The sequence below is a fragment of the Urocitellus parryii genome, chromosome 12 (genome assembly GCF_045843805.1).
Source record: "Urocitellus parryii isolate mUroPar1 chromosome 12, mUroPar1.hap1, whole genome shotgun sequence".
Taxonomy (NCBI): domain Eukaryota; kingdom Metazoa; phylum Chordata; class Mammalia; order Rodentia; family Sciuridae; genus Urocitellus; species Urocitellus parryii.
In genome coordinates this window covers 61,608,102-61,624,338 of record NC_135542.1, presented here as the reverse complement: position 1 = coordinate 61,624,338, position 16,237 = coordinate 61,608,102, and the positions used below count along the sequence as shown (strand labels likewise).

Sequence of the window (16,237 nt, the reverse complement as noted above, 5' to 3'; positions counted from 1 at the left end):
TGGCTACTCTCAAAGACAAAAGACAACAAACCAGGAACAGTGAACTATGCCTATAACAGTTACCTAGGAGACTGAGACAGGAGAATTGCTTGTTCAAGGCCACTTTGGGCAACTGAATCGAATCACATAATGTATATGATAATGAAAATAAAATTCAAAAAGGCATAAGTGAGTGATAGTTTTATTGGCAATTTTGTGGAGGTTGTGTATGAAGTCATTTCAGATAACAAATTTAGCTGCATCAAAATTTAGACTGGGGAAATAGCTCAGTGGTAGAGTGCCCCTGGGCTCAGTCCCAGTATGTTAAAAAAGAAAAAAACAACAAAACCAGACAACAAATGTCAGTGAGGATGTAGAAAAATTGGAAACTCTGCACATTGTGGGTAGGAATATAAAAAGTTGCAGCCACTATGGGAAATAATATGGGGATTCCTCAAAATATTAAAATTAGGGCTGGGGTTGTGGCTCAGCAGTAGATCACTTGCCTAGCATGTGTGAAGCCCTGGGTTTGATTCTCAGCACTGAATATAAATAAATAAAGTTAAAGTCCGTTGACAACTAAAACAATAGTTTAAAAAATTGTTTCATGTGTATTTAAAAAGAAGGTGAATAAGCTATAGAGATTTGTACCATATTATACCTGAAGTCAGTAATAATGTATTGTACACAACATGTTTGTTAAGAGGGTAGACTTCATGTAAGCATTATCACAACAATAAAAAATTTCAATAGGGACCAAATATCTGATTACTTACAAAGGATAATGCAGGGAATTTTTTTTTTCTCCAAAAATAAACATGAAAGCACAAACTAGGGGGAAAAAAAGATGACAAAATCCAGGATTGGAAAATTAACTATTTAATTAATAGTTAAATTAATATTTCTGCTGTATGGATTAAAATAAGCAAACTCTGAATTGAATCACATAATGTATTCAATGAAAATAAAATTCAATAAGGCATAAGTGAGTGATAGTTTTATTGGCAATTTTGTGGAGGTTGTGTATGAAGTCATTTCAGATAACAAATTTAGCTGCTCTGCTTACAACTAAAGGCTTCAATTGCCGCATTTAAACTTCAGTGCAGAACATCTACATTTGGAACTTTAGTCTCAGGCCTGGAGCGGCTGTGAAATGGAAGTTACCACTCCATTCTAGTCCATAGATATCGGTATATTCCCCTTCACCTTCCACCCTGCAATAGTGAAAAAGAAGTTTGTGTGTTAATCAAGATGAAGAATCTACAGACTGTCTAGCACATTACACCCTATGTGTGAAGCATATCTTTCCATTTTCAAATTTGGATTTAAAATGCAGAATTCTCCTTTCATATTGTATTAAAAAAAAAAAAACAGTGTCCCAAACAAACATAGTCATTATAAAAATTTTGATGTCCAAGATTTTAGGATCACATAAGCTCACTTCATATAAAACCAAAACAATCAAAACATGAAAAATTTATATTGGTTATCTGGCCTAATTAGTTCACTTATTTATTTAACAAATATTTCTTGATCATCAACTAGGTTTGACGTGATATGCTCTGTGCTATTTTGTTTTGTTTGTTTTTGGAGTAGGGGGTACTGGAGATTGAACTCAGGGGAACTCAACCACTGAGCCACATGCTTAGCCCTATTTTGTATTTTATTTAGAGACAGGGTCTCACTGAGTTGCTTACAGCCTTGCTTTTGGTGAGGCTAGCTTTGAACCCCTATCCTCTTGCCGCCTGAGTTGCTGGGATTACAGGTGTGTGCCACCACACCCTGCTGTACTGGTATTTTCTAGGGCACTTTGGAGTAGTAAAAATGCACTCACACAAACAAACAGGCTTTATCCTACAGATTAGATTTTTTTTTCTCCTTTTATTTTTTTCCCTTTTATCAGTTGGAAAAGGTAATCTGTTGTTGTCACAAAATTAGAGTCAAAATAGGTGAACATTTGTCAGCCCACCTCAAAATGTATTCATATCAACCACCTCAAATTCTAGAAATAAGATAGTAGTATTTATAAATGAACTTGAACTTGAACCTCCAGCTAGCATGGCATGGTATTCAGTGTGTGATCAAGCTTGCAAAGCTTCATTCATGTTTTATTTCACTTTTATGTTTCTATAAGCATATGCTCAGAAAGGGCAATAATGGGTATGCTTCTACAAATTGAAAATTAACTAATTTTGCTCAGATTTTAAAAATTAGCCTAATAAGATTAGGGATGTAGCATAGTGGTAGAACATTTGCCTAGCATACACGAGGCCCTGGGTTCAATAACCAGGATTGCAGGGAAAAACAAAATTAGCCTACTCAAAAGGTATGCACATGTCAGGTCAAAATGAAATAAATAATTATGAAATTACCCCCAAGGCTACTTTAAAAATACATCAAGATATTTCAAGTGAAAATTATTATTGGCCTAAATTTTCTTAATAATTGCAACAAGTTTTCTATCTGCAAACTGACTACAAAAAATTCTATACGAATAGAGAAGTAAAGGGGATAAACAAATAGTCTAATGAATTATTACTAAAAATGATATTCTCTTTTTGAAGCTTATGATGGTCCTAGCCTCTCTTAAAACACTCCCAATCCTGTAAAATAACAAATCTTAAAACTAAATACATTATCAAAGTATATTTAGCATTAACTAAATATAATATTTAAGCAAGCAAAGATTATTTTTTAATTATAGTAATTTTTAAATTTAAGCTTACCTATTTTCATTGAAATTTCCAGTGTACTTTGCCCCAGTTGGGAATGTGTAAGTTCCTAATCCATGAAACATATTGTCCTTAAATTGTCCTTCATATACTGCTCCTGAAAAATGCTCAAGTTTTCCAAAACCATTCATCTGTTTGTAACAAAGAAAATTCCCTCAGAAACAAAAACTTAAGTTTCCCCAGAGCCTTTAAAATATATATATATATATATATACATACATATAAATCTAACATTAAGTCATGATTTCGTGTCACCCTTTATTTCCACAAAAAGAAACAAATTTGCCAGGTGTGATGGGGCATGCCTATACTCCCAGCAACTTGGGAGGCCAAGGCAGGAGGATCACAAGTTCAATACCAGCCTAGGCAATCTAGTGAGACTCTGTCTTAAAATAAAAAATAAGAAGGGCTGGTATGTAGCTCAGTGGTAGTGTGTCCTGGGTTCAATCCCTAGTCCTGGGGAAAAAAAAAAAGGACAAATTTATTTGTCCTTCCTCTGTATCTGTCTGTGAAGCCTACTGAATCAAATGTTCTCATACTGAGTCATTTGAACACATGGGAGTCCATGATGATTTATTAGGATCCTCAAGATATATTAAATACATCAAAAATCTTCAAGTTTCGTTAGCTCAGGAATAGTATAGTATCACTAGTTCAGGCAATAGTAGAGAGCCATATGGAATATGAATTTGGATTCAAGTAAACCTGAGTACACATTCTTGTTTTATCACTTACTAGCTGGGCAAGAAATCTGAGTCTGATTTCCCTCACTCAAAATGAGAGTGTTAATGGCATCTATCTCATGAGATTGTTTTTAGGATTAAGTGAGAAAATTATTAATGGGTTTTACTTTACTTTACAAACAAAGTGATGAGAAAGATACATAATTAGCCCTCTACATGAGTTTAATATTAGGCATATGTTAACATATGTTAAATATAATTATTTATTATTTTTATTATTTGGTCTACTCATTATATATATTTTTTATTAATGGTAAAATGTACGGAATCATCTAGCCTATAGGGTTATTCATTTACAATCAGTATTAAAAACAATAATAGATCAATAAGTATATGAAAAAAATGTTCAACTTCTAGTAATTAGAGAAATGCAAATCTCACTCCAGTCAGAATGGCAATTATCAAGAATACAGCAATAACAAGTGTTGGCGAGGATGTGGGGGAAAACGTACATTGTTGGTAGCACTGCAAATTGGTGCAACCACTCTAAAAAGCAGTATGGAGATTCCTTAGAAAACTTGGAAAGGAACCACCATTTGACCCTTAAATTTAAGCTTACCTATTTTCATTGAAATTTCCAGTGTACTTTGCCCCAGTTGGGAATGTGTAAGTTCCTAATCTTTGGTCTTTACACAAAGGACTTAAAATCAGCATTCTATATTGAAAAGCCACAAAAATGTTCATAGCAGCTCAAATTACAATAGCTAAACTGTGGAACCAACCTAGATGTCCTTCAATAGATGAACGGATAAAGCAACTGTTGGTGTATATACACAATGGAATATTACTCAGCATTAAAAGAGAATAAAATTATGGCATTTGCAGGTAAATGGATGGAGTTGAAGAATATCATGTTAAGCAAAGTAAACTAATCCTAAAAAAAACAAAGGCTGAATATTCTCTCTGATAAGTGGATGCTGATTCATAATGGGGACAGAGCATGGGAAGAATGGAGGAACTTTGAGCAAGGGGTGAGGGGAGGGAGGGGGTATGGGGGCAGGAAAGATGGTGGAATGAGATGGACATCATTACCCTAGGTACATATGTGACTGCATGTATGTGACTCTATATCGTGTACTACCAGAGAAATGAAAAGTTGTGCTCCATTTGTGTACAATGAATTGAAATGCATTCTGCTGTCATATATACCTAATTAGAATAAATAAATAACAAATAGAAAGAAAAAAACAACAATAAACTGGGTGCAGTGGCTAACACTTGTAGTCCCAGATACTTGGGAGGCTGAGGCAGGAAGATCCTAAATTGGAGGCCAGCCTGAGCAATTTAGTGATATCCTGTCTCAAAATAAAAAATAAAATGTTTTGGGAATGTAGCTCAGTGCTTTCCTGGCATGTGAGAGGGTCTGGGGTCAATGTCAACAAACAACAAAAAACCTCCAAACAACAATAATACCTTGTCATCTTTCCAGTTTCCTGTGTAGACAATCCCATTAGGAGTGGTATGAATACCTACTCCATTTCTCTCATAAATTCCAGAAGATGTTCTTATACATTCACCATCTAAACAAGGGAGAAATACTAAAGATTTTTAAATAGGACTTGTGTTTGACTAAAAAATATAGTATTAATGTCTGGGGAAAAGCCATGTGGGTTTTTTGTTTTGTTTTGTTTCTTTTCTTTTTTTGCAGAGGGGGTGTTTTGTCTTGTTTGCTTTTTTTTTTTTTTTTTTTGGCTTCCCAGCATTGAAACCAATGACAGCAGAGATAAGACAATATATGAACTCAGAACATCTTGTAACCACTGAGACCCAGGACCAAAAAGACATACGATCTAGATATAATGTTGGAATTTTGATTTTAAATCTGTTCATCTATTAGGATTTCTGTTATTGTACTTGAAATAATATCCCAATAGCAGTTTCATAAAATGTGAGTCTCATTTTTTTTATTCTTAGGCTATTTAATATTCTGCAGAGGAAAAGTAATTGAAATGTATGCTTACCATACTTGTCTCCATTAGGAAATATAAAATTTATCTTGTACACTTCTGAAGTTGCTTTAAAAGATTTAAAAAGAGTCATATAAGTTTAAATATTTTGTGTCATAAGACCTATAAGTGAGGGTTAAGCACTACCTAAATAGACTCAATTCACAATAACACAACTATATTACTTGATAGTTTCATGTCTAATGTAGCGTTTTGGGGAAATAAATAATTTTGACTAGATGAGTGATCATTTAATATAACAACTTTATTAATGTATAATTTAAATATCACAAATTAATCCTTTAAAGTATATAATTCAATATTTTAGTATATTGAGTATATAGAGTTGTACAACTATCACCACAATCTAATTTTAGAATATTTTAATTACCCCCCCCAAAAAAAAATCCTGTGCCCATCAGTACTCACTCACCATTCCCCTCAAAACTCCATTCCCCATTACCCACTAATCTACTTTCTATCTCAATAGATTTGCCTATTTATTTCTTATAAATGGATTCAATAAATGGTCCTTTGTGATTGGCTTCTTTCACTTAACATGTTTTCAAGTTTCATAAGTTTGTACCAAGTATCAAAACTTCATTCTCTGTTCCTTCTTATTACCAAATATATTGTATAGAAATAGTGTATTCATTACTTGATGTACATTTAAGTTGTTTCTAGTTTGAGGCTGTTAAGAATAATGCTGCTATAACATTGATGTACAAATTTATGTTCAACAGAGGTAAGATGGTGAGGAATATTTGATTAGGAAATAGGAGGAAATATAAAATATAATAAGTGGGGAAGGAGGGAAGTCTAAGTAGAGTGAGTCTGGAATGGAGACCAGGTTTAAAAAAGGAAAAAAAAAAAAAAAAAAAACAAGACCACAAGACTGAGGGGAATCTCTGTCTCTGAACCCTGGAACACTTAGTACACTAAATGCAAAATGTAAAAAAAAAAGTATTTTTTTCCAAAACTGAAGAAAATATATAGAGAATAAGTGAATTCTAACTTCTTGGACAGTAGACTCTATTAAGATATTAGTCAAAGTGTGGCCTATGCGTAAGAATCGGCTTGAATATCTCAAGTTCCTAGGCCCCACCTCACATCTACTGAATCTCTGCATAGGGTAAGGGAACAGATATTTTTAATTTAAAAGGTAACTTAAGTGCCAACTGAGAAAGGTTGGAGGCTCATCTCAGAGTTAATAGCACAATAGGTTTAAGAATTTAAAATACTGTAACATCCTCAGAGAGAAAGAGGAACAGACAGTTAAGAATCAATTAGCAAGGAACTTAATAATAAAACTGGTGAAATAAAACTTTCAGAAGGATTGGATAATAGAATGGATTTAATTGAAAAGTAAATTAGTGAACTGGTAGATTAGGTTGGAAATTTTCACAGAAAGTAGCACAAAGAAAAATTCTAAGATAATGGAAAATAGATCCAAAATATTTAATGCCAGTTTAATAAAATTTCTAGAGGGAAAGAATAAGGGGAGGACACAATATTTGAATAGTCAAAAACTTGTTAGACCTGAAGAAAATGAGTGCTTAGACTGTAAATGAATACTAAGTAAACTGCACAGGTAGACAATTTGAAGTAAAATTCAACAACATAGAGACAAATGCCAATTAGGCAAACAAAAACCAGATTACCTATAACAAAGTAAAAAGAATAAAAATCAGACTGACATCAGCAATAGTGGACATTAAAAACAAAAATGAGATGTATTTAAATCTTTGAAGGGGGAAATTATTTGAACCCAGTGCTCTACCCTCAGCAAAAATATCAGTCCAAAGTGATGGAAACTAAACTATTTTTTGGACGTGGCAGAATTCAGAATTTAGTACTCATACTTTGTCTTTGAGAAATACAAGGAAATAAACTCTCATAGGGAGAAAAATGAATCCAGGAGAAAATAAGAAAACAAAAACAAAATGAGGAACAAAGGAATTAGTAAAAATGCATTTTTATTTTATTTTTGAGAAAAAATACTTTCTGTTAAGTAATATTATTTTATGTCATTAGGAATTTTATTATTATTAACAACCAGGGATTGAACCTAGGGGGCGTTTAACCTCTGACCCACATTCCCAGTCCTTTTTTATTTTATTTATTTGTTTGTTTGTTTATTCTAATCAGTTATACATTACAGAATGCTCTTCGATTATTGAACACAACTGGAGCACAATTTTGGACTTCTCTGGTTGTGCCCAAAGTAGGGTCACACCATTCCTGCAATCATACAATGTACCTAGGGTAATGATGTCTGTCACATTCCACCGTATTTGTCACCCCCATCCTTTTTTGTATTTAATTTAGAGACACGGTCACAGTGAGTTACTTAGGGCCTTGCCAAGTTGATGAGGCTGGCTTTGAACTTGTAATCCTGCCTCAGCCTCCAGAGCTGCTGGGATTACAGGCTTTCTGCACCCAGTTTAGGAATTTATTATTAAGAATAACTTTTAAGGGCTGGGGCTGTAGCTCAGTGGCAGAGCGCTTGCCTAGCACGTGTGAGGCACTGGGTTCCACTCTCAGCACAACATAAAAATAAAGTAAAGGAATTCTGTCCATCTACAATTACAAAAAAATTTTTTTAAAGAATAACTTTTAAAATAGACTATAATTAGAATTCTGATAACAATATGGAAGTGCTGTGAGGAGTAGAATGCAATCTTGCTGGAATTCTGACCTTGTTTGGGGTTAAATATAGACATCAATTACACTAAATCTTAGAAGAATAAAAATTTAACTATATTTGTTCATTTTTTCCCCCAGTCATTCCTCTGTAGAGGTAAACAGATATGTGTCTTCAAAATTTCCAAGATACAGAATTGCTTTCTGTGTTTAATGATCTAGACTACCAGATGTCCTTGTAAAAGCTCCAGCAGCAATACTGTACTTTTTTTCCCTGCAACACACATCTCTTCTTTGGCTGGTTAACTCATCCTGGAGGAGCTGGAAAGTAGAGTGTAGTATTTAGGGGTTCGGGCATGCCCTGGCATTAGGCCACGTAGGTGAATGGGACTCCCCCTTTATAGTTGGACAAATTAGTTATGTCTCAATTTCCTCATCCTTAGATTAAATGAGCTAAACCACGTAAAGCACTAGGCTAGTGTCTAACTCTGTAGGTATTAGCCATTGTTGTCCTGTAGCACCAATTCAAGAATTGTCACAAGAATTGTCAGTCTCAAAGTCTTCTCGTTTCTCTTTCCCCCCAGATTCTTTTAAGAAGCCCCCACAGTACTTAGGGCTCTTTTAAAACAATGCTTTCGTGTCAGGATTCCCTATCACACCCACCTCCTGGGGACAGGACTCGCGGGTTAATCAAATCTTTTTTGTCCCCCTCCTGAGTTCAGTGTTTAGTATTAACATGAACTGTCTATTTAGCGAATGAATGGCACTTAGGAAGCGGTCATTAAATGTCTACTAAGCAGAACACTAAATGTAATCGTAAAAGACACGGAACTATTTTCAATTGCCCTTAGAAAGTTCCACATTCGAAACTTTGGAATGTTGGAACTTGATGGAACCTCAAAGATCGACACCATCCGGCACCATGAAGGAAACTGAAGCCCAGAGAGGCTGGCTCTTGCCTAAGGTATCACGACAAGGAATTCGGGCTGAATCAACGTAGAATCCCCCCCACACACCGCAGTGTACACAGATTTGTCACACCCGGTCGGGAGTTACAGGGCCCAGCTCTGGCTCCCAAAAGTTCTATTTACAGGTGCCCTTCCCCGCCAGGGCCTTGGGAGGAAGGGCACTCACTTGCTGGAGAGAGGTCGGAGAAACTTTCTTGACTCTGCGATTCCCCTTGGGCCGCCAGCTCTGCGGTATGGAGGGAGCAAAGCGCTAGCCGACACAGCTCCCAGAGCGACTCGGTTGCTTGGGCAACCGGGCAACCTCTCACCCGGAAGCGAATACGCGATGAGCCAATCAGGACGCGCCGAAGCTGTGCAGCCGCAGCTGGGCCGCCGCGGAGCCGCTCCAGGTGAGGTCCGTGGGGGTGGCCGAGTCCAGCTGCGACCTCTTACCCCTGGGCGCCGCCTCCCGACAGCCGGGAAGCATAGCTGACCTCCCTTAAGGCGGATCAGTGGTGTGTGTTTGTGTGCGTGGTTTGTGCGTCGCCCCAGTTGTCAGTGTGCGGCCGCCTCCCTGCTCCGAGAGTGGTCAGCATCTGAGGAGCATCCTGTCCCGCTGTGCCCCAGCCTGGTCTGCCTGGCACCAGTGTATCAGGACCAGCAGGATCCCAGGCCCTGGGACCGGACCAGGTGGGCTGCAGCGGAGGTTCTCCACGCTCAGGCTTGAGGCGGGAGAGCGGATTCAGGCTTGGAACGGGGTTGGATTGGAGGGGCTCAGACTCGGTTTCCTGTCTCTGTCTCCATTTCGAGTCGAGTTTAACTATTTGGGGAAAGGATTAGGAGCGAAGAACGGTACGTGTCTGGGTAGCTGAATGGAGCTGGATGATTCTTTCTGGTCTGAGATTTGCATGAGATAAAAAGGGAGTGTCTTCAGTTTTCTGTGCCCAGTTTGGAGCGATGCTGTACATGGGAGCCAAACTTGAGAGTGAAACAAAGGATATTCTTCGAGCCAAACTTAGGTGAAGAAAGATGGAATCTTCCCAGGCTAGATGGAATAGAATAGTGGAATCTAAGCCTGTGGATTGTACAACATATTTCTTATTCTCCCAAAATGTCTGGGAAGAGAGTGATATTGGATACAACGACAGCCAGGAAGTCTTTATTCAAAATTTTATGTGCAAAATTTCAGATCAAGTTGTAAAGGTAACATTTTCTGGATTGGTGTGAGACAAGTTGTTTTAAATCAGTTTAGTATCTTGCTTTTTTCCTAATGTTTCTCAGTACACAAATTTACCTGGACCGGGTGATTTTTGAGATAAAGTTCTGATTTAGCTGTTTGATTTGTATATCCTTTCCAATTTTTCTAAGTTTTATTAACAATAGATAATTATTATTGCATAACATTAATAAATTCAGTTTGTCCCATTGTTTTGATCACCTGTTAATCTTTTAATTTTTTGTATTCTGTTTTTATAGAACTTATAATTTGGCTTCTTATACTATTCTTATCTACAAGGAATCTGGAGTCAGGGATTTGTAATGATTGAGTCTTCAAATTTAGATTGGAAGGATGTGTTAATCATGTTCTTATTCTCTAAGATGTTTTGACATTTTGAGGTCCTACCTGGTGAGGAAGAAACTGCCCTTTCCAAGGTTAGCTAACAAAGGACCAGAGTCCATACTCCCCAATATTTCCTTTTCCAAGCTCACCCATCAAGCCCATATTGTCCCTTCCCTAAATCAATCTAGGACCAGATACTGGACAATTAGGGACAGCCCTCCCTGATGCCTCCCAGGGCCTACCTAGAATTATTCAAATTAGCTAGTCCTTAACTGTTTGTCCTGCCTGGCTTTTCCTGCAGAAGCCCCAAGAAAGGCTGTGGCCTGATGAAAGAAAAATTGGGGGTTGCCCTAATTTAATTATAAGGATGGAGGGGGAAGGAAATAATGGAAAGTAATCAGTTATCAAAAGACTGTTTATTTTAAAACCTTGACTCAAATCCCATCATGGCCAGCCACTGTACCCTGTTTGTGTATGAACTTCCCAGATTGTTAACCCCACACAGTCCAGAAAAGTACTTTTCTTTGCCTTGATAAACTTTTTTTGTTTTTGTAATAGAGATCCCTTCGTTTTGAGAGTCTTGGCTTCACAGCCTAGGCCTTCCCTTTGTTCCTTTCCACCAAACTGCTGCCTGGCACAGCATGCTTTCTGGTTCTAGAGGATTTATGAGTCAGATTAAACTTTTGTTTCACTGTCATTGACCTCTCCATGTGGCCAGTGGGTCATCCTTATAAATTAACAACAGGGGGGCTGGGGATGTGGCTCAAGCAGTAGTGCGCTCGCCTGGCATGCATGCCGCCCGGGTTCTATCCTCAGCACCACATACAAACAAAGATGCTGTGTCCACCGATAACTAAAAAATAAATATTAAAATTCTCTCTCTCTCTTTAAAAAAAAAATAAATACATAAAAAAATAAATTAACAACAGGGCACAAATCAGAGAGAAGCCAAACTACCTTTAAATTTTGGATTAAGATAAAAGGTGTGTGTGTGGGGGTGTGTGTGTATGTGTGTGTGTATGTGTACGTATGTGCGTGTGAATGAGAAGTTATCGTGGAAGAATCTCAGCTTCAGAGTCAAATGGATTTATTCAAACCGTGATTCCAGACTTTGCTTCTATAGTTGGTGCTATTAGGCAAATCACATATGTTCCTTGTTTTGGTTTCCTCCTCTGTAAAAATAGAAAATTATATTTATCTGACAATGTTTTGGAGTATTAAGTACAATAACCCTACCTTTCCCTTCAATACAGACTCATATATCCAACTACCTTTTATACATTTCCATTAAAGTATCAAATCAACCTCTCAAATGTTAACAAAGCCAGTCTTATCTCATTATACTCACCTCAAATTCATTCCTCCCCAATATTCCTCTTCTAAGTACATGAAACTACTATTTATCCATTTAGCTCGTATCCAAAAATCTTATCACAATCTTGATTCTTTTCTCTCATACCACTTATGTAATTTATCTACCTTTAAAATGCGTTCAGAACTTGGACCACTTAACTCCACTGCATCTATCCTAGTTCAAACCAGTGTATTTTTTCTCTATCTTGAACAACTGTATCAGTTTCCTAACTGACCTCTTTGGTTTTTCTTCACCCACCCCCAACTTTATTTGTCAAATAGCAGTTAGAATAATTGTTATAAAACATAAGTCAAGCTTTTGTTCCAGCTTTTTAGTAGTGACTTCCTATCATATTTATAATAAAACCCAAAATCCTTCCCTGGATTTATGACCTTTTGTACTCTCTGGCCTCATCTCCCTTCCTCATTTCATACTTCTTACTATTCATCCAGACCAGCACATACCCTAACTCTTTTTTTTTAATTTTTTAATTTTGTTTTTTTAGTCTTAGGTGAACACAATATCTTTATTTTGTTTATTTATATGTGATGCTGAGTATCGAATCCAGTGTCTCACACGTGCTAGGCAAGCACTGTACCACTGGGCTACAACCCCAGCCCTATCCTGAACTGTTAAATCTATCATTGCTTCTACTTAGAATGTTCCTTTCACAAGTATTTCATGGCTTATTCTCCCAATTTGTTCAGATATCCATTCAAACGTGATCTCAGAGAGTCCTTAAACAACTACTCTGTAACAAAAGCCTCGAGGTTTTTTGGTTTTTTTTCCTTGATAACACCTGCTCTGGTTTGAGTATTATTTGACCACTGGGAAACTCAGATTGAAATTTAGTTGCCATTTTGATGATATTGGGAGATGGGGCCTTTAAGAGGTGGTTAGGTCATTAAGAGAGATTATGCTTTTCTTGAGGAAATGGGATCATTCTCATGATAGTAGGTTATTATAAAGCAAGGCAGCCCCTCGTGTTGTGTCTCTTCCTCACATACACACTTGCCCTTTTGTTTTTCCTCCATGTTATGACACAGCATGAGGCCCTCACCAGAATCAGAGCAGATGTCGGCATCATATTCTTCTACTTCCCAACCTCCAAAACTGTGAGCCAAAATAAACCTTTATTCTATAAATCCATCAGCCTCAGGTATTGTGCTATAGCAACAGGAAACAGACTAAGACAGTACTTATTTGACATTATATATCTATTTATTGTCTGTTTTATCCTTTAAAGGATATTTCTTCACGAAGCAGGAATTTTGTCTTTACTGTTATATTTCCAGGATCTGATATACAAGAAATGGCTAGATGAATATTTCATTGTTCATTGTTTATATATGTTCATTCACATAATATTTCTGCCTGATATTAACCTAGCAACTCCACCTTTCTTGTAGTTTCTGTTTGTATAATTTGTTTTTTTCCATCCTTTTACTCTTAATTTATTTATACCTTTAAATTTATAGTGTCTCTCCTATAAATAACATATAGTTAGTTGGGTTTTTCCTTCCAAGATAATAAACAAAAAAAAAAAAAAAGAAGAAGAAGAAAAAGGATCAAAGGGCCATGACCATATGTAGCCTATTCACTGTATGAACTGCACCTGGTATGTTCCCAAGGGAAAGGCTATTAAGAAGTCCATCATTCAAAACATAGTCAAGACTACAGCTATCAGGGACATTTCCCAAGCAAGTGTCTTCGATATGCTTCCCAAGCTCTATGTGAAGTTGCCTTACTATGTGAGTTGTGCCAATCATAGCAAGGTGGTTTAGGAACTGATCTCATGAACCCTGTAAAGACTGAACTCCCTCACCCCCACACATGTGTTTAGACCTGCTGGTGCTGCCCTATAATTTCCACCAAAACCTATGAAAGGAACTGGGTCCAATGATCTGAAGAAAAACCATTTTCTGGGGGAAAAAATAATAAAATGGAAATCAGACTTTAAAAAATTAGATATAGTTAGAATTTTTAAATCTAGCCCATCTTTTTATTGCATTTTTTAAACCACTTACATTTATTGTTAATAATATAGTGGGGGTTACAGCTATCATTCCATTCTGCTTTTTATTGATGTACATCTCTTATCTATTTGTTCCTTTCTTCCTACTTTACTGCTTTCTTTTATTCATTAAGTGAATATTTTATAATGTATTTTTAGTGATTGTTCTGGGGTCTAACATATACATCTTAATTTATTGGAATCAGCTTAGATTTGTACAAGCTTGATTCTAGCAATATACATAAGGATTAATACTGTATATATTCATTTCCCTCCTCGTGGTATTGTTTATACATATTATACCTGTTAATGTTATAAACCCAACAATACACTTTTATAATTATTCCTTTAACATTTGTAGTCATTTTCTTAGCCAATACAATATTGCTCCCACCTGTCTACTCTGTACAAATATATTACACATGTATTTTATTTTTTATTCCTATGGTTATAGTTCCAACATTATATCATATACATATTATTTTATATATTTGCTTTTTAATTTTAGTACTCAGGATTGAACCCAGGGTTGCTTTACCAGTCTTTTTTTTTTTTTTTTTTTTTTGCTACTTAAGGATAAATCTTTATTTTTTTAGATGACATTGGTGTTTAGTTCTTTGATGAAATAAATTACTTTCTTCTCCATATGCGCACCAGTTTCAGACATAAATAATACAAATGATTTTTAATAAATGGAGAATGAAAACTAGTAACTTAAAATGGTTATTGTCATGTTTCATTTTTATTTCTTATTTGAGAAAAGGTTTTGCTAAGTTGCTGAGGCTGGCTTCAACCTTGTGAACCTTCTGCCTCAACCGCCTCAGTCCAGTTGCTGGCTTGTGCCACCCAGTTGGCTTAATTGCTTTTTAAATTGAGGATAAAAGAGAAATATATACATTTGTTTTGTTTATTTATAATTACATACTTAACCTTTACCAGTGTTCTTTGTTTTATCATGTGGATTTGAATGTACCATATGGGAACACTTGCTTAGCTTGAAGAACTTCCATTAGTGTTTGTTTTAAGGCAGGTCTACAAGCAACAAAATCTGTCAGTTTTATTTTTCTGGGAAATATTTTCTTTCTCCTTTATTTTTTTTTTTTTTAAAGAGAGAGTGAGAGAGGAGAGAGAGAGAGAGAGAGAGAGAGAATTTTTAATATTTATTTTTTAGTTCTCGGCGGACACAACATCTTTGTTGGTATGCGGTGCTGAGGATCGAACCCGGGCCGCACGCATGCCAGGCGAGCGCGCTACCGCTTGAGCCACATCCCCAGCCCTCTCCTTTATTTTTGAAAGATAGCGTTTCTAAGGGTTTTTTGTTGTTGTTGTTGAGTACTTTAAATATATATGTCACTACCTTCTGCTCTCCGTTGTTTATTCTGAGAAATAAGCTCTTATTTTACAGGAGTTTCTCTTATAAGTGATGAGTTGTTTTTCTCTTGTGTTTTCAAGATGTTTCTCCTTGTCCTTGACCTTCAGTAATGTGATCTTTACTACAATGTGTCTGTGGATTTCTTTGTTTATTCTTTTTGGAGTCTGTTGAGCTTTCGAATATATAGGCTATTGTTTTTCAATAAATTAGAGAAGTTTCCTGCATTGTTTCTTTGACCATTTGTCCTGCTCCTTCCTTTCTCTCTGTTTGTTCTGGTACTCCTGTTATGTGCATTTGGTACACTTGGTGGTATCCCACTTTTCTGTGAGGCTCTATTTATTTTTCTCCATTCTTTGTTTTTCAACTTGAAAAATCACTGACAATCTTTTTTTCATATTCACCAGTTACTTGTTTTGCCAGTCTGTAGACACTGTAGCTCATCACCTCTAGTGACTTTTTGTATTTAAGTTGTACTTTCCAACTCCAGAATTTCCATTTGGTTCTTTTTTTTAAATCTCTTTATTGATAATCTCAATTTTAAAAAATAGTTATTTTGTAGTTGTAGTTGAACACAATGCCTTTATTTTATTTATGTATTTTTATGTAGTGCTGAGGATCGAACCCAGGGCCTCGCACATACTAGGCTAGTACTCTACCACTGAGCCACAACCCCAGCCCCTGATAGTCTCAATTTTATATGACATGGTCATTTTACCTTCCTTTACTTCTTTAATCATGCTTTCCTTTATTTTTGTGAACATATTTTTAATGACTATTTTAAAGTCTTTTCTGTTAAATTTGACATTTGGTCTCACTCATAGGCAGTTTGTGCCGCATACTACTCCATGTATGAGTCATGCTCAAGTAACATAAGTCTATACATGTTTTTCATGTGTAACATATCATTTTAATGTTCCTTTTTGAAACTAATAATTTTTTATGATAT

General features: G+C 36.1%; 2 protein-coding genes across 8 annotated transcripts in view; one reads left to right on the top strand and one right to left on the bottom strand.

Annotated features, from left to right (window-relative positions):
- Positions 1-508: 508 nt before the first annotated feature.
- Morn2 (MORN repeat containing 2) lies at positions 509-9,267 on the bottom strand. Of its 3 annotated transcripts, none has more exons than XM_077791973.1 (4): positions 9,178-9,267; positions 5,416-5,469; positions 2,706-2,842; positions 509-1,193 (listed from the first exon to the last, which is right to left on the bottom strand). In XM_077791973.1, the coding sequence occupies exons 2-4, from the start codon at positions 5,428-5,430 to the stop codon at positions 1,091-1,093; spliced, it is 255 nt and encodes an 84-aa protein (XP_077648099.1). In that variant the 5' UTR covers positions 5,431-5,469; positions 9,178-9,267; the 3' UTR covers positions 509-1,090. The 3 variants fall into 3 exon arrangements, with proteins under 3 accessions (XP_077648099.1, XP_026265931.1, XP_026265932.1); XM_026410146.2 differs by lacking the exon at positions 5,416-5,469 and adding an exon at positions 4,868-4,974 and having other exon boundaries at positions 9,178-9,244; XM_026410147.2 differs by lacking the exon at positions 5,416-5,469 and having other exon boundaries at positions 9,178-9,258.
- Positions 9,268-9,360: 93 nt separating this feature from the next.
- Positions 9,361-16,237, top strand: part of Dhx57 (DExH-box helicase 57) — a 46,442-nt gene continuing 39,565 nt past the window's right edge. For 2 of the 5 annotated variants that reach the window (XM_026410137.2, XM_026410132.2), the window contains exons 1-2: positions 9,361-9,400; positions 12,952-13,020. The gene's annotated coding sequence lies outside the window, so the exon portion shown is untranslated. The other 3 variants (XM_026410133.2, XM_026410134.2, XM_026410135.2) reach the window with 3 other exon arrangements.

What these genes read in the sequence shown, in the direction of transcription:
- Morn2 (XM_077791973.1), bottom strand. An exon ending in GGAAATTTCAATGAAAATAG is followed by an intron (nt 1,194 to 2,705) that starts GTAAGCTTAAAT and finishes TCACTATTGCAG; the next exon opens with GGTGGAAGGTGAAGGGGAAT.